Source organism: Numenius arquata, chromosome 6 (genome assembly GCF_964106895.1).
Source record: "Numenius arquata chromosome 6, bNumArq3.hap1.1, whole genome shotgun sequence".
In the NCBI taxonomy this organism is placed as follows: domain Eukaryota; kingdom Metazoa; phylum Chordata; class Aves; order Charadriiformes; family Scolopacidae; genus Numenius; species Numenius arquata.
Window position 1 is genome coordinate 19,288,482 of NC_133581.1, and position 18,946 is coordinate 19,307,427.

General features: G+C 34.5%; 1 protein-coding gene across 3 annotated transcripts in view; it reads left to right on the forward strand.

The window, feature by feature from the left end:
• SOX6 (SRY-box transcription factor 6) overlaps positions 1–18,946 on the forward strand; it is a 372,917-nt gene that overhangs the window by 196,056 nt on the left and 157,915 nt on the right. For all 3 annotated transcript variants that reach the window (XM_074149713.1, XM_074149714.1, XM_074149712.1), the window contains one exon: positions 1,915–2,004. In XM_074149713.1, the coding sequence (XP_074005814.1) occupies positions 1,915–2,004 (90 nt within the window). The remainder of the gene's footprint in view (positions 1–1,914; positions 2,005–18,946) is intronic.

The window sequence follows — 18,946 nt, forward strand, 5'->3', positions numbered from 1 at the left end:
ATATTACTTCAAAAATATTTACGAGCTGTGTTGTCTTTCCACGGAGGCTTGCACGGTGAAAATGTGTTGCAATTAAAACCTGATCTTTGATCTTTTGGTAGTTACAGTTTGGTTTGCCTTGCTTTCAACTGATTTTCTTTATTTCTTTTTTCTTTTTTGTTTCTTTTTTTTTTTTTTTTTTCAAATGAGTAATGTTGATGTGAAGTTTTAGGCTGCAACTACTTGCACCCTAAAATGTGATTTGCCTTATGACCTTTTTCTTCCTTAAACTTCTCCCTAAATCTTTAACTCCTCCTTTTGTGACCTCTTTGAATGCTTCTCCTCCCTCTGAGTATTTTTAGAATCCTCTGAGGTGGAACAAACTGTTACCCGTTGCATTGATGCAATCTGTGTTGCCATTCTTAATCTGGGCTTTTTGCTTTTGTTTTCACTTGTGTGAGTGCTTCTGATGGTACTGCTGACATGAGAATTTGAGCAAGGATTTGGCCTTAATCTTCCAGTAATTTAGCAGAAGATATGTTAGGCTGAATTCTGCCTTCTTGTACACCCCAGTGTTAATTCTTAAATACTGGAGTTGGATCAGTGCAAATGTTGCCAAAATTTGGAACATTCTTAGTTATTTAGAAACCATTGTGTAAATTGATCTAATACAAACGGCAAGCTTGCTATGAGAGTTTCTAACATGCTGAGGTGTATGGCTATTCCCAGTGTATGCACTAAGAAAAGACATGCTTGGCAGCACCCAGAGTGCTACGTGGTCTTATAATGAAGCCTCTTTGCAAAGATTCGTTTTATGAATAGAGTTGTATTTAAATAATGTTTTTGTTATCTTGCTAAACTGAGCCTAAGGGTTTGCAAAGGGTTTAGCATAGACATTGTTGATGAGTCTGTCTAACAATGAAAGTAAATGAACAATGTTTAATGGAAATTTTATTATTACAAACTGGGAAGGGAAAATAAGTGTTCAATTGTGTGTAAAATTTTCTTGATAACTTTTTATAAATCGGAATCGTGGTTCTTAAAGTCATAAAACTCTGGAACACAACATCTACCACAAGAATTCCCATGTTAAAAATCACCTTTTGCAAGTTATCTGGAAGGTTATGTATAATTTAGACTTCAGAGCCAATTAGTTTAATTCAGGAACTGAAAGAAACTTTAGATTTTATTGAAGTCTGTTATGCTCAATACCAAATTTTCCAGTGGAACTGGGGACTGATCATATGAAACTTACTAAGGCCAATCTTTTACTTTCTCTTAAGTGTAATGACTTCAGTGACGGTTTTGCGTACAGAAGGCCTCCCAGATTGGGGCAAAGATTTGAAATGTATTCTGAACTTCAAACTATGAAAGTGTATCCTCTAATCATTGCATGTTGTTTATAGTCTACTGAGAAAATTTCTGATACTGTGAACATCCAATAAGTAGAGTGCTTTTATGAATTCCATGGAGACTTATGAATAACTTTTGCATTGACATGGATATAAAAATGGGTTTCAGATGTCACTGTGTGCCAAATTTCCAAAAAAAGCTTCTAAATCTTCATGTATAATTTCAAGTGTACAATCATTCTCAAATGAAAAAGACAGAATTTGTATATACATTGGCAATCTATGCATGTAAATTGGCAGTTAGCATGCATAAATCCCGAATGAAGTTTTTCTTTCAATTAGACCCTTGTTAAATCCATAGTAACTCCATTAACCTTGGTGGAATTACTTTGGATTTAAAATGCAGTTAAATGAGAAGTCTATTTGGCTACAAGTTCATTTCCCTTTGAAACTATGGTCTAACTAGAACTAGAACAGGGAGAACAGTATTAAAATTGTGGTGACACCTGTTTTCCTAATGTGTGAGAATATATTTGATAATTCTTTTTTTATTTTTTTTAATTTTTTTTTTTTTTTCAAATAGATTCATCCTGCATGGAAAAGCTTCTTTCTAAAGACTGGAAGGAGAAGATGGAAAAATTAAACACAAGTGATCTCCTTGGAGAAATTAAAGGTATCTCATTGGATCAAATTTTACATTTAAAAAAAAGTACTGAGGATTTTTTAAAGTTCAGGGAAAAAAAAAAAAGAAACAAAAATCATAACTAGAGGATACTTTCCTCTTTCCAGGCAAGTCATCCTGTTTTTTTAATGTGTATCTTTGAGGTGATAGATGCATCTGCCAAATAAATAAACTAGAGTATGTCACAATCAGTTATAGGCAATATCAAGGATGTTATCACAAATACCAGGTTAGTTACTTTAGTTCATTGACAATAGCTATATATGTCTGTCGCCAAAGGAAGAAAAATCTTGAAAACATGGAGTTACTATTACTTGGTACTGTCTCTTCCCAGTTGCATAAATGTATATAGAAACTGCTTTCAGATTATAAAAGGGTGTAGTTGTGTGAATACTGTTTTCTAAATCTTTGATTCAAAATTGGGGAAAAAAAATAAAATATTTGTTTTGTTCGTGCAATTCCAGCAGAGAAAGAGCAGCTCTGGATGAAATTCAGCACCTACTGAAATCAGTGCAAGTTATTTTGCCTATATAGACAGTACTTTCCAGTATTTCCAAGATTTGTTGAACCAGCAATCAAATAAAAGTGGAATTCTCTTGACAATTAAGTACTATAAAAAAGGTTCCTTTATGCTGTGAGAAGGGGTCATAAGGCATGTTTGAGGAGTACACAAGGTACCTACAATTTATTTCTCTTCATTGGTATAATTTTATTAAATTGCAACTATGAATAGGTGGAAAAATAAAGTATCATGTACATCATATTAATAGATCTTTACTAATGTTAAAAAAAAAAAAAGAAAGATGCTATTTGATGAAAATTGATGAGTTTTACATTTCCACCAGGGAAACTTAAGATAGTTCATTTTTTTTATCATACAAATAGATTGGCCCTTTTTTATAAATAAGTTATAGTCAGTTCCTTCAGCTGATTTGCTGATTCAGGACCAAAATCCGTTGAATTTTCCTGTTGGATTGTTTTGGTAGAATTATCACAATACGTTTATATTACGGAGGTAAGAAGTCATACAGTAATGTCAGTGGCAGAAATATAGTATGCAGTTTTACAGGAACATGTTAAAATTGACTGTAATAAATTCCAACAAAATTATGTCTTGAAATCACACTCTATTTAAAGCCATATTGTCTCTTAATAGTGTGGAAAACATTGCATGCTAGTTTGTCCATTAATTGCACAATATAGCTACTTAGTCTTTTAATAGAAACTACTTGAATGCTATTAGTGAATCAAAATTTAAAGAGGTGGGAACTCTGACAATGCAGAATAATATTCTTCTTTTATATGGTACAAAAAGGTGTTTCATGAGCTTTCATTTATTAAAAAGAAAAAGTTTGTTTTTCTGTATTTATGTTATTCCTCCTATTTTCTTACTATGTATATTCACTGCAGAGTGAACAGGTAGAGTTCTTGCTCCTAACCCTTTTCTCATCTGCCTACAAAGCATTCTGTCTCAGATTTGGAAGAATTTTAAACTCACTCAATTACCTTTTCTGGGGGTATAGCCTATTAGCTGTGTGAAAAGGATCACCCGGTTAAGTTTTATCAGATTTGTGTGTTGACAGTCATTCAGTTAGTTTCCACAGCTTATTTCCTGTGTCTCATCCCTAGAAACCTATCCTTAAGTGATCTTAATGTCTGCAGTATTCCTCCCCACTACTAGTTGGCTTCCAGCAAGACACAATATTGAATCTTTTCTATTGCACCTGCATTTAATTTTTTTCATGAACAGGCAAAAATACAAAAAACATACAAAACCAAGGAAGATAAACGATCGTTGCTGTTATGTCATGTTTTACTCTTACGGTATTCAAACCTCTTGACAAAGACATTAGTGTCATTTTATAGAAGAAGAAAACAAGGTGCTGAGTTACACAGCAGGGGTAGTGGCAGGTCTGAAGTGGGACTCCTTTCCTTTGGGCTCCTTCAGGCTGGTTAGCTCCTAGCTGACAAAATTGCTATCAACCTAATAGCCTGGCATTAACTCATATTAGCATTTGTGTGCCTTAAATCATCTCAGAAAGAAAAAACAAAACCCCAACAATCTAGCCCCAGGCAGCATGAAATCCAGATTACAAGAAGGAAATAAAGCAAAGTAAGGGAACCAGAGAGAATTTTAATCTGCCAAAGAAGCATACTTCAAAAAAAAAAAAAAAAAATCTTTTCAGTGTTCAAGGTGGTAGATTTCCAAATCATGAAGTTCATTTTCATACTGCTGAATGGATTTCAGTTAGGTAACTGGGCATGCTGAGGTCTGAAAGAACTACTTTTGAAAATGTGTCGTCTTTGGGAGGTCAAATGTATTTTTCCTTAATTTCCATCAGATTCGAAATCAGTTTGTTTAACTGGCTGGTATTTCTGGCTTTTTGCAGACTTTCTGCTCATATTACCGAGAGCCTAATTTAAAGACATGAAGTGATGCAGTAAAAATAAATAAATGAGGTCATTAGGGGAAAAATATCTTGATTATAAGAAAGTGAGGTGTGGTCCTGTGAGGAACTGCTCTTTGCACTGACTGTTACTGGGAGTTGTTTATACTAGAGAGAAGGTGTTGTTCTTGCTAAGGATGACCTGAGCACATACTCTTCCTCTGGGTCTGCGCAACTACAACCCTCCCCCCTTCAGGGAAAGACTAGCATCTTGGTTGTGGGAAGGCAGTTCACTAAGAATCAGTGCCAGAAAAAAGGATGAAAGCAGAAAAAAAAATCTACCACTGACATAAGCTGTTTCTATTCATGTTTGGGAAGCACATAGATGAGAAGAAAAGATAATTGGCTGAGAGAAACAAATAAAAATGGTATTTTCTTGCTTTACTTTCTATATTTAGAACACAATAGTGTTAATCAAGATATAATTATAAACTATATCTATTAATTCAAACAATAGAAGCCAATACAAAAGTAACAAACAGTGAATCATTAATTTTTTTTCTTGAGTGGGATTGTTCCTGTTCACAATTACTCTTGCCTAGTGTGCTTCATTTGTAAAACTGCTTTTTCTGAGTTTCTTCATTAGGATTTCAGTTATTGATAATGGTCCAGATTCTTCCTTGAATTCCAGCCAAACAAGCCATTGACTTCAGGGAGGTTGCATGAAACTCAGAGGAGCGTTTGTCAGAATGCTTTGTAGCCAAATTCCAGTGGTTAAATAAGTCTGCTTGTTCATTTGATATGTTTATAAATGAAACACATAGGTCAAATTTTCAAAGGTCTATGAAGCAGTTGAGCTGAGTTAAATGACCTGCTCACCTGGAAAAAAAACCCACAGCTGCCCATGCAAATAATTTGATTGTATGCCATTCACCAGTCTGTGCATGCAAATACGTTTATTTAACGTATACAAGCAATTTGTTAGGCTTATGTCCAGCTTTTGCAGTGTTGGGTTTTTGTATAAAAATTAGGATCAGGAAATACTTTTCATTCCAATTTTTGTTATCATGTACTTGAATAAACAAAGTGGTGCAGGACTCTCTTCTAAATTTCCAGATATTTGGGTGCACAGAGTTCTGTCCTCACCCTCCCTCGCTGCATGTATTTCTGTCGCTTAGTTATCTAGTTTTTCTTCAGCAGCCACAGCTAGGCAGAGTAGCATCATTTATCACTATACAGAGTCTGTTTTAAGTTTTCTGTTTCTGTTCCAAATATAAATCTCTGGAATAGCATAGTCTTGCATGCATCAGGCAGTTGTCCTACTGAAATAGCCCGCAATGGTCTTTCTCAGCATGCAGGGTCTTTGAAGATCAAATAAGAAAGGTCAGTCTTTAAGTAACTTAAGCAATGATGTTATGGAGAACGGGTCAGAATCGGTCTAGCAGTCTTTTAGAAGAGTGAATCCTGGGTCACTGGCTACTGTGTTGCAGGTTAGTTCTCTGGCTTCCATTGGTGGTGTTTACAACTGGAACTATCTATATTTATAGGCATTGTGACTTGAATGTCACATGCTGTCTTTGTACAGTATACTCTATTTTGGGAAGGATAGTGATTGATGTCCATAGCTTTATCCAATACAGAAGGCTACTTGCATTATGTTTCCCGTGCTTATTCCTTCCCCTTTTATATTTGCTACTTTAGTAAAAAGAGCCTAAAACTCCTATTTCCTGTGACGTATACACATTTAGTGACCTCAAAATATTTAGATCGGTAGGAGGCAGCGTGCCTGTTTTCTCAGAAATGTTGCATTTAGTAAAACAAAGCAACTTTACTCACTTGCTGTCGTCCTTGTAAGATACACTATAAACAATATGGAAAATTATATTTGCCTCTGGTGTTTAGAACACAGGAGAGATGGAAAGAGGTGTTTTCTAGAGGTGTATGCATTAATGACTGGAAGAGAACAGTGAGGCACAACTGTTTGAATCTAGTAACTTAACACTACCCATTTCTGGAATAGTCTTGGAGAGAGTTCTGCGTGAATGAAACCTTGAGAAAGTTATGGTTTCTGTGTTTTTGCAGTGAAATATTTTTTTTCTTAAAATATGCATGGTTTACAAAACATTTTAAAATGCTATTTTTGCTTCCATTTTATAAAATTTGTCTTCAAGATAAGCTTTTGGTTGTTTCTTGGTGCACTATGTCAAATGTGAAGATTGTTTTGAGAAAAATAAATCTGATGTTTTCCTGTAGCCCTGACCAACACTGTAGTCTAGATTTGCAGTAATTATTTCTCAGTATAATTGCTGAAATTTCTTTCTTATGAATTCTAAGGGTATATAACAGTTGGTCTTATAAATATGTATAAATAAATATATATGTCATATCACAGAGGCACTCAGAGGTTTTTAATTATGTCACTTTGTATGACTATAGACATTTCAAAGCTTTCCTTTGTGCTCTCTGTTATAAACATATTTTATTTCTTTTGAAGTCTGTGTGATATACATACTAGCAATTAAAAACCCAGCTCAGGCTTTGAGACACAAGGTCTTCTTAATTAAAACTCAAACAAAAGCTACAAGGAAAAGCCCCACTATATGATTAAGGTCTAAAGTGTTATGATACATTAGAATCATTGTTAACTGCTAGGATTTAAAAAAATCAATACACAGGAAAAAGGATCAACTGGTTCCAATTAGTGAAACCAATGAAAGCATCCAGCTAAACATAAAAAACAATGCAACCCAGAATTCCTACACCCAAATCCTTAAGAAATTGGTCCTGATTAGAAATATACCACAGGCTATAAAGGTTTCTCATGATGTATTTATTACCATAATCCAATGAAGTGATATGTTTAGCATTATGTTGTAGCTCTCCATATCAGAGGGATATTTTTGTTTTGCCATTTCTCAAGTCATTAGCATTTTGTGTAATATGTTACAAAAGCTATATTTCCAGATCTAACCTGACCTTCTAAATTAAGTGGTGCCTTTTTGAATGACTGAATATTTCAGAAGCACTTTCAACAGTTAATGTTTGCATACTCTTTAGTCTGATTTGCTTGAAAAAGTTAATGAATTCCAAAATAAAAATATTTTAGTTAAACTTAACCATGTCCCATTGTAACTATTTGTTATGATTAAGATACCAATATAATTAGTTAGACTACTGAGTTGTGTGAACTAGATTAAACTATATGGTCTTATGCAATATTGATTTTTTTTTTAATATGAAATACTTTTCTCAAGATTCTGGATGTAAATAGACATACCCCGAACTGTACAGACAAAGGCTAGTTCTGTGGAAATGAATAGGACTGCTTACTGTACATAGTGCTATTATTTAAATTATGTACATGTAAGTCTTGGCAGGATTAAAGCTGTATTTAGTGCAGAAAAAAAAAAGTCAACATTTTTGTTGCTCTGGTCTTCTGGTCAGAGGGTCATATTTCAGTGGCACCTATCACAATCATGCCTGCTTCTAATGTTAAAAGTTAATGACTATTACTGTTTCTAGTTCTTAAAAATCCACAACTATAAATTACATTGTAATCAACCTTTCACATAAATCAAGTTCTCCATATTATTGAATATATTTTAGAAATAATATCAACCAGGATGCATGCAGTATATTTCCAGGCACACAATTAATTTGTTACTTACTGCAATCACACATATCAATATATTTTTTTCCCTTACCAGTGTGTTTCTAAGCGTAATGATTCAGAACTAAATATATGAACCCTATACTACATTGAAATCAATGGGACAGCTCACTTATATGCTGTTTTCTGGTTAACTGTGTCCCAAATTGTGTACTAAGAAATAGCATCAACTCTTCATGAGAGGTATTTAAAAGACAGGCAGACGTGGTGCTGAGGGACATGGTTTGGCGGTGGTTTTGGCAATGTTGGGCTGATGGTTGGACTTGGTGATCTTAAAGGTCCCTTTCAACCTAGACAATGCCATGATTCTATGAAGGATAATGACACTAATGACAAGGAACTTGAAACAGCAATACATTTACCGGGCACATTAGAAAAGACTGCCTTCTGGAATTTGATCCATTCTTCATTTGTACAAACAGTGGCAATAAAATATGTAGTATTAAAATGCATTTATTTTCACATGTAATTTAATTTTTTTAGCAGAAAAGGAATAGAAATAAAAAATTACAAGCAGGTTGTCTTCACTTTTTCTTCAAAAATCTGCCATTGTCTTCTGTTAGTAGGCTGTTTTGATATTGTATATATCTATTTTTAGTTTTCATTGTAACAGTAATAGTTTTCTTTAATAATACAGTCTTTGACTGTAGTTGAAAGGCTTCTATGTTGAAGAAACTTACCACTGCTTGGAACTTAAGGCCTTCTCTTCTGACATTGGGTGTCAGTGGCAAATTTCCTTTTAACTCAAATCCCAGCTTAGTCACCAATGAAGTTGCTCACTTTTAACAAAATAAAACTTCTACTGAAGACAAATATACAACTTCATATGAAAAAGCAAGTGCATACGTAGGTGTATGCACTGCTAAAACAAGAGTGGAACCTCCATTTCTTATGTTTCATCATGCTTCACTGCTTTTGGCTATTTGGTGCTGTAGACATATGAAGTCAAATTCTAACAAATTAATGAGTGCAAGCATTTATCTAGAAGGATGCATTTGGCACATTACTGAAAGAACTGAAATTTTCTGATCTATTAGGATTCTGTGGAAACCTGTAGATATACTTTATCAGTCTTTGTCACAGGAGTTTCACATTAAGGAAATCTTTGATTTAAGAGTCAGATACAAAGAACATACTCTTCTGTAGTGTTCTGTCTCTATGGATACTAAGCAACCTGGGGAAGGGTGTAAGGAAAGGGCAAACATACAGTAAAATTTCCTCAATATATTCTTCCAATTTCCCATAAAATATGATTAATGGGCTTCTTGATTCAGAGGTGGTACATTCGGGTTTAATGGCCCTTGATAGAATTATCATCTATGAATGTGTCCAATCGCTTTTGAACCCTTTAATAGACAGCTGGAAAGTCTGTGGGGATAAGCTCAGCAGTTAACAATATGCTGTATATTTGAACCTAGTACCTTGTAGGTGTCCCCTAGATCTTGTATTATAATGGACATGGAATGGTTGTTCCTTGTTCGTCTTCTCTGTTACGCTACATTCAGTTGTCTCTTCTCGCAATTGAAAAGTGAAAATATATCTATTTATTCCTTGTATGAAAGCTGTTCTGTACTTTGGTCACTTTCCTCACGCTTCTTTGCATTTAATTTGGAAAGAAATCTTTTGCAGAAAATATCCCTATTCTGAGCACCGTCAAACTTTGGCACTGATTAATGAGAACCTTTGTGGCAATCCTTTTTGCCTCAGTTGATTTTAAACTCCCTTTCTGAATAGGGAGTCTGTCTTGAAGTGGGGCCTTGATGTCTGAATCTTGTGTGGTAATGAGAGCATCCTGACGATATCAAAGATACCAGATTTTTTTTTCTTAAGAGAAATGTAAAAATAGCTTACTGGGAAATTTACAAACTCTGGACCCAGAGGTGGCTCAGAAATGTCATCTGTAAAATTTAAGGGTCATAGCATTAGTACTAAGGAAAAGTGAAGTATGAGCATATTCAGGAAACTCACATGCAACTGAGAACAGCAAGAAGATAATATGCAACCTGACACAGCCACTGCCTCAAAAGCCTAAACTCAATGAGGAACAGCAGAAGAAATACAAGTGTTGTCCTCCTCTCTAAACAAGATGACCCTTTGGAAGAGGTTAAATATCAGTATTTTTTTCAGGAGGTCTTGATTTGTCTGTCTCACCTCACTTCAGATCTGACCAATGACATCTGACAGTTTTCTGCCGAAGGGCAGATCTAGCCAGACTCAGCTCATTTTCCTTGTTTTCACCTCCTCCTGCCAACATTAAAGTGATTTCAGGCTAATCAGGATCCTCTTGCTCCAATCAGATCATTCACGATACCGCCCTCCTACTTGGTGAGTAAATTGGTCTCAGCTCACTGTTTCCCATCTATCTCTTCCCCAAATATTTATTTTGGATAAAAGTAAATAATTTCTCTCTTTTCCCCTCCCCTAACTTTTTTGTTGGTTCTGGCATGATTTGCCAATAGAGACAATTTTCAAAAACACTAAAAAGATAAAGTCTCATCAATTATTATGAATATACAAATTGTAAAGCAAATTGAGGGTGCTATATTGAAGCAGTTTCCATAGGAATTTGTTTGAACAGAGGAAGCAGAAATAGAAATCTATTAAAGACATAGCCTGCCCTGATTCCATAAGTTCATTGTAGGTATTGCCCTCTGTCAATAAAATTAATAGATTTATACCCAGGCAGCTTGATCAGAAATGGTTCTTTGTCATTAGCTCTCAAACTGAAATCCTATTGTTATATATATATATTTTCTAACCCTTTTTTCTTTAAATTACTGTTAGTTTGACCCACGTGACCCACATACCCTAATATTTACCTTGTTCTGTATCAATATGAATTAACAAAGTTTAATGTTAGTCACATTGTCATAAATGTTTTTTAAGAGTCATACAAGGTTAAGCTGAGACCTGCTCAATAGTTGTTTAAAATTTGTTGCCCCGTAGATAGCAGTAATGAGAGGCTAACACACTCATGTTGGGAATGAATCCTCATGTCTATTAAGATTTGTTTGAATAGGTTTCCATCACAACAGGTGCACAATTATTTTATGAGTAAAATATTATCAGCCTTCCAAATTAGCCAGGGCAAAATGCAAGTTGTCTGATTAAATAATCAAACCCAATACTTAAAATGCACTTGATTTCCACAGGAATTTTAAGATGCTAAGTCCCAGTCTATCAGTGAAACTGTGATTGTTTGCAGCATGCAAGTAGCAGCTTGTAGAGTATCCTGTTTGGTATGTTTTACATAATTCATCCTACATTATACAAGACAAAACCGCTAAAAAACCATATAATAATAGGTTTTACTTCTAGTCAAACAATTTTATTCTACCAATGAAGGTATTATACTGTGCATTAAAATCAGAGAAAAAAGCGGGCGTCTAATGGAAAATAGTTTGAAAGTGTTCTGCATTCAATTAGGAGGCACATCAGTTTAGAAATACAAACACCCATGTTGTTTTTTAAATAATTTAGTTTATGAAGTGGGAGGGAAAAAAGGAAAATCCTCTGAATCAGTGCAGCTTGCAGTGTGGAGATCACATATGTCACCAGTTATTGAGTAGCTCTGTAAACACGGTGACTCAGAGAATCAAGAAATGAGTAAAATCTGGAACAGTAGGTTCACCGCGAATGGAAAACTTAGCAGTGCAGCTGTCAGACGCAGATTATATACAGGTAACTGTTTGTTTTCATATCTGAATCTGTTTGTCAATCAAGGGATGCTATGAATCATGAGATGGGATCTCAAATACAAAACCACAAAGTCAGAGACAGCATCTGGAGGAGCTCCAAGCCACAAAAATTAGGGAAGAAGCACAGAGGGAACAAAAACTGTAAATGGATTCTGCCTCTATATACATTGAATTTAAATAATTGTGTTGATACATCAGTAATAATAATTGCTGATAAAAATTATAGTCCTTATTTTGGGCAGCAATATGTTTTACTAAATGTGAAATTAAATGCAATTTGTATTAATTAGGGATAATATGAAAGTATGTAAGCGGTTGACATTTCCGACATTTTTAAACATACTACTATATATGAAGATACATCTTTTGCATTTGTTTTGACTTGGAAATACTGTAGATTGATATATGCCCCATATGTGTTCTGTTGAAATAAGTTTGTAGTTCTAATCCCTAAGATCAGAAAATTATTTATAGACAAGATTCATCATACTTTGAAAATTAGTTATGGGATTTGATCATTGATGTAACTGTTTACTAGGCAATTGTAGTTCTCTCTGGAAGCTGGAATACAGTCTTATTACAGATACTAAACCAAAATCTACTGTTAAAATGCAGGTGGTGTACTCAAGTTGCAGGATTTCAAAAGTCAATGTAGCGGATACAGACATTTTATGTAGGTTTGTACAACGTAAGTTTTTCTAAATGTGGGAAAGCTTACAGAGACTTCAAGTTTTGATTGGTAACATCAAAGGAATCCAAACAGAGGTTTACTAAGGAAGGTAAAGAAAATGAAATGGGCATAACTCTTCTGTGGTTTGTTTTTTCAGATTCGTTAAGAATCATAGGGTTCCTTTTAACTTGGAACTGAAAGAACTTCTTTTTACCTTTGCTACTTTATTCTGGTGCCAGGATCTGTTTGCCCATGTATTGTAGAGATCCTGCAACAGTTACAGGATGACTGTGGATTTTCTTTTAGGTGCTACAGTGGATAGAGGATTCCTACTTCAGGATGTATTAATAAGTTAATTACCCCACTTCTCTATTCTGTTGTTGTTTTCTTCACCTCACAAGGGTCTTATAGTGTAATTGTGCATCTCTCAGACTTCAGCCAGAGATGAGGGTGCCCACTACTTCTGAAATGTAAGGATTTTTCTAAAAAGAAGTACTTCAGCCTATCAGGTTACAGTCTGCAACTTTTCAAGATAACAGTTAACAAGATAACAAAGGCACTTTGTGTCTCCCTGCATACTCTCAGATAACATATCTCACCATCAGACAAATACGAACATTTGGTGTTAAGAACTGACTGTGAGCAGGCCATAGTGAGAATTATCCATCTACTAACCTGGAAAAACCCTAGTCAGTCTCCACACGTAGCTGAAGTTTAGTTAATGTCATAGATAAGTAAGTCTCTTCTCTCACATGGATCCAGGTTCTCATGTCAAGTAGCTGCTGTTGCACATCAGAAAAGTAAATGAAACTACTGTTGCATTAAAGAAAGACAATAGGTTCACCAACAGGTATGAATTCCCATACAGGGAAAACAAATCTTGATTAAGAAATCATCAAATACTGGGTCTGAAGGGCTAAAGTTGCTACCCAAGAACTCGGAGAAAAAAATGGAAAGGAAATCTTTGGTGTAAAGAGAAAAAAGCACTCCAGAAGTAATCATAAATGGACACAGAGGACCATGGAAGAACAGGGAAAGCATATACTTCCACACTAACCTTATTCCAGCCTCTGACTATTGTCAGTTCCAGGGATTTCATGATCCTAATGTGGTTTGTTTATTTCGTATCAGTCAACTAGATCTCTCTTCCCCCTTCCAAATACTTGTCTGGTCTCCCCTTGAGCTTATATAAAACTTTGAGCCCACGGCATCTTTTTTCCATGGCTCTAATGTCCACCGTGCGAAGAACTTTTAAGGTGATTTTTTGTGATTCAGACACATCTATCTCATTTTTTAAAATAAAGTGGCATCTGAGTCGATGCTTAACATATTAACATATTAACATGAACATAGATCTGTCTGCAATAGTAAGAGCTCTAAATCCCTTAAAAAAACCCAGCTCAGACACCTGAATCTAAGAAACCCCTTGATCTTTACCAAGATATTTACAGATGCAGACAGATTGAAATTTTGATGTATATTTAAAATTCATAGAGACGAAATGACCATAAAATACATTGCTTAAGTGCAAAATTATTTTGCAGTGACAATTAGCCTTCATCTTAATTGGCAATATCTCAGCATCACAGTTACACTGATGTAAGTTCTGAGATACACAGCGGAAACATTGCATCAAGTTGCAATAGGTATGTTTTTCCAGACATAGCTCATTTTTAAAATAGGAGACTTAAAAGGAAGATGATTAACTTTCAAAACTAATCGGGAGAAGTCTCAGTAGAAATCTGTTTTCTCTGCTCCTGCTTCTTCTTCATTTGTGTTTTTAGTTTTAGTGTCTTGTTATGAAAGAAAAATGGTGAAAAAATTGCAGTCAATGTAGAAATAAAGTAATGACAATGCAACTTGGACAGTGTTTCATTGTCTTAAGGAGAGAAGAACAACCAGGGGATTCCAATTTCTTAAATATATCCCAGGTCTATTTATAATATATTGTATTATAATGGAATTCAAAACCTTTTGGTGTATTTCCTACATGCTCCCAGTGCATTAGGATTTATTCTTAATTATCTTTAGACTGTGCTAAAAGTTGTGCCTAAGGTCAGGCCTTTGAATATTAAATTATATTAAGTCTTTTGAATAGGCAGTGTTTATGTTTTCATTCTGAGTGATCCTGTTTGAGTCGTAGAATACGTATATAAGCACAACAAAATAACATCATACCACTCTCTGGTTTGGGACTGTGAAGAATTTCATTACCAGTGGTTCTGTAGTGAAGGGCTGTGTTAAATGTTTTGGTTTGTGATCAACTAGGTATACAAATAAATTGAATTAAGAAAATTTCCAACTGTACTTTTAGTTGCTTCTAAGAAACATCGGGCTAAACATACTCATGCTTGTGGTTAGAGTATAATTATACCAGAACACTCTTAGGATGTGTGTGGAACTTCAGTCTGCAAATGTAGGCCACCTCCTTTGTGCTCTGGTTAATGTGATTTAGGAGGTTTTTCCACAGTTCGAAAACTTGACTGATAATTTTGTAGTGTATTTTATAGGAGCACAACAAGGGCGTCGTAGAATTCTAATTTGCTCTGGAATTAGTTCCATTTATTTATTTATTTATAAAATAAACCTTGAGGGAACAATAAGCAGTTGCTTGTTTTGGTTTTGTTTCTCGTAGCCATACAGTGAGATTGTGTTTATTTCAAAAGACATAAGATAATTCATATTTGTAGCATTAATATGCTCTGCTGAATTGGTTTTACAGATAACTTGGTTGTGTGTAGCACTTTCAATTTATAACTGTTTGGTTATAAAAGAAATTTAAAATAATATTTGGCTTTACGAGCCTGAAGCTGCCAATTTCGACCACCTAATGCCATTATTAATGAACATATCAATGGATCTGTTTTAAAGCCCACTGAAATAAGTGTAAATCCTTCAACTGACTTCTGTGGGCACATTCTAAATGTATAAAATGTTGTTGCTTTTCCATACATATCAAAGGCTTTTGACTAAATTGTCTCTTCTCAGATGAAGTAGGAAGTTTCTTCTTTACAGCTTCCATGATAGACAGGCTATGCTAATGTCCCTGTTTTGCAATAAACTTTGCTTCTTCATTACTTATCACCAGAGGCAATAAAAATCTTCAGAGGCAAATATAAGTTTTTCATTGATATACTTGTTTGTATTTGTAAGACATGAAAGATGAACATGTAATTAAGATCAAAATTAAAATTTATATTTAAAGTATATAAATCTTGCAGTACTAATACTCCTCATATTTATATTTAGACATTTCTGAGTGGTGTAGCTAATGACTACTAACTAAAACCTCATGGAAGTAACTTATTTAATAAGATATAAAAAGTAACTGCAAGACATCATAAGTCAGAGTACATTTCACAGGGGCACATCTCCTCTCCTGTGTATATTGTGCATTCTGGATGCAGTAGAAGAAATGCATTTGGGTTACAATTTTGAGTACAGGAAGAGAGGCAGGATTCCTAGAGCGTTTTGGAGTGGGATCCTCAGTGTTAGCTTTAAGGAAAATGAACTCCAATAATTGAATCCTAATATGTAAATTGATTCACCTGTTTATAAAAAAAGCTGCAATGGCACCTATGGAAAGGATCTCTTCCTTTCTTGCACCCATGCAGAAAAGTATTAATTCCTGTCCTTGTTCTCATAGATCTTCTTAGCACACAGATGCTCAGGTTCAATGTAAGCACCCCATTGTCCTCCTTAAAACTAGAATAGCCCCGCAGGAAGATACAGCCACGACATGTTTTTTCACCTGATTTGCACATGTCCAGCTGCAGGAGTACACATAAAAGCTGCACAGACTTCAAATGTCACCTTTTCTTACCATTACCCCATGTATGTATTTATAGATATTATAGTACAAAGTACTCCTACTATTTAAAGAGAAGAATCACATTATTTCTACAAATACCATGAAAAAAAACCAACACAGAACCAAAAAACCCCAAACAAACAGAAAAAATATTAAAACTTTCCTTTTCTGTTGCTTGCTGTTTAAAATGGAAAACTTAATTAAAACACAGGATTCTTTTCCATTTTTCATTATTAATCTATACTTTAGACAATGTGAGAAGGCTGAACAAACAAGCAAAAGCTTCTTTTTGCATCATGAACTTTTTTATGAAAGACAAATATCAGCTAATGAAATCAGAAGTAGCTATAAGTTCTTTTATATGGGGAAATTAATGTCATCTAATTCATACGAGCTATACTCATCAAATGAGATACTAAACTAACTTCCTCTAAACTCAGCTTCCTTCCAGTCATTTTTATGCATGTACATGTACAATTCTCTTTCCAGAATAAGATTAGATAGAACAGATATTCAGTTCATCCCTGTGATTGAAGATACAATTTTTAATTGGAGAGCTCTTCCTTCCAAACAAGTGCTTTTTTGCACTTGCACCACAACAGGAAGAAATACTAGTTTAAAAAGAATGAAAAATTGTGTAGATCACTTGGAACTGTATCATGTTCACATAATAAAAAAATAAGATTTATTTTGAAGAGTATCATGGTACCCAGAAATCACTTGTTAAAGTTAAAATTGAATATGGAAACAAAATTATTTTTATCCAGCTGTACGCTATTATGAAAGAACAATCAATGAAATGGAGCAATTTCAAAATCAGTCCTGAATTCTCCTTTTACAATTTTTTTTTCTCCAGCAGACTCCTAATCTTTTTATGTTGGTTGATAAGATCTTACTTATTTGAGACTGTCATCAATTGTGACTCTCGACATTGTAATTCCAAAAAATATAGTACCTAAGATTGTATGAGCAAAACAAAATATAATTTCACATCTAAAAGAGGAAGTTACAAAAATATGTGTTGCACCCTTTACAGAAATGCTTTATATGAATATTAGAGATGGATTGGCATTCATATATCAGACCATCCTTTCTTCCATATCAAGGCATAGGTGCAAATGTTCATCTAGAACTAAAATATTTTTCTGATGTGGAAATGAAGGGTAGGGGTTTTCAATTGATTTCAAACATCTAACACATTCCTTAACTAAATTAAGATACAGTTACACGACTAGTGCAGCAGAACTCCATTCAGAAAATTTTATGACCCAGAAGAGAAAAAAATTTTGAAAGAATTACGCAGAAAGCAAAATAATGTATAGGACGAAATGCCATTGTGTTGGAATCCCTCTGAAGCTGGTGTGGGGCAGTATTTCTCTGCGTAAGCACCTCATTCTCAGTTTCACATCTACTGTTCTCACATTAAGCTATAAGCTTCTCATGGAGAGAAGTAAGAATTTAATAATTTAATAATTCTTAAGTAAGAATTTAATAAGAAAAGGCATTTGAAATTTCTAACACTATGTACAATTTTGTACGTCAAATGATGCTGTTGGAACAAAGCAGTCTGAGACCTAAGTCTGGGATTGTGCTTTAGAATATATATATTTTTAGACTTCTTTACTAACATTTCTACATTCCTAATATAGTGAGTTTTGTAGAAATGGAGAGATAGAATGTCATTAAAAACAATATCATTCCATAATGTTCAGTGATGAGATATTTTGCACTTCTCTTTGACATGTCTGCTATTGGTCCTCTGATAGTTACAAAATTCTGCCAAAGCTGATAAAAGAATCCATGTGTTTTGAGTCAGGTTCAGAGAGAGAGTAATAGGGAAGGTGAACAACTGGCTTCACTTACTATTTATGGGGACCTGGGGATCAGCTGTCATATTGTTGTAAATGATATTTCTAATGACGTTTCTGGTTCTACATGTATGTGTAAATAATGTCAATAGAGAATTAGGCTTGTTGAATTGCTAATTCCAGTGTAATGAAGAAGCTAGAAGCATTGTGAACATCGTTGTTACTGAGGGACTTGATTTTTCTGATATTCAGAACTTGTGTTGCATCTTCAGAAGGAAAAACTGGTTATCTCCATTTCTCTGTGAGACTTGCCCTGTTTTGTTATGTGAGAATTTAAAGCATCATAGGACTGCTGGGTTGGAGTTAGTTGTACAACCTTTTTAAATGAGAAAAGTTACAGGATTTAACTTTCAAACCTTTTTTATGACTTTCTCATCTCCTTGAATAAGACACAACATTGGCCTGCTATTGTTTTTTGTGCTTAATGTGTGTTCTCTGATGGGGAACAGTGAACCAACCTCGTGCTATTTTAACTTCCACAAAAAAAAAAAAAAAAAAGGTAAACACGATCTGTGTGGAGATGTTTGCATGGAGAAGGTTCCTAAATCTTATTCCTGCTGTGATGTTTAAGTATTTCTGCTATCCTTACTGGCATAGTTTCTGGTATCTCAGTGTGGTTTTTCTACAGAAGAGGAACTGTTATATAATTACATGATGGTTACTTTTTTTTTTTTTCTCTCTTTATCAATTCATTCCCGATATCTTTATTATCCTTTGGACCTTTTATTTTTTTATATATTATTTCCTTCTATTGTTTGGCCCACAAATAGAGTTTGGAATCTTTACTGTTCCTGTCCTCAGAATAACATCCTCCTGCCCTTCCCCCTCC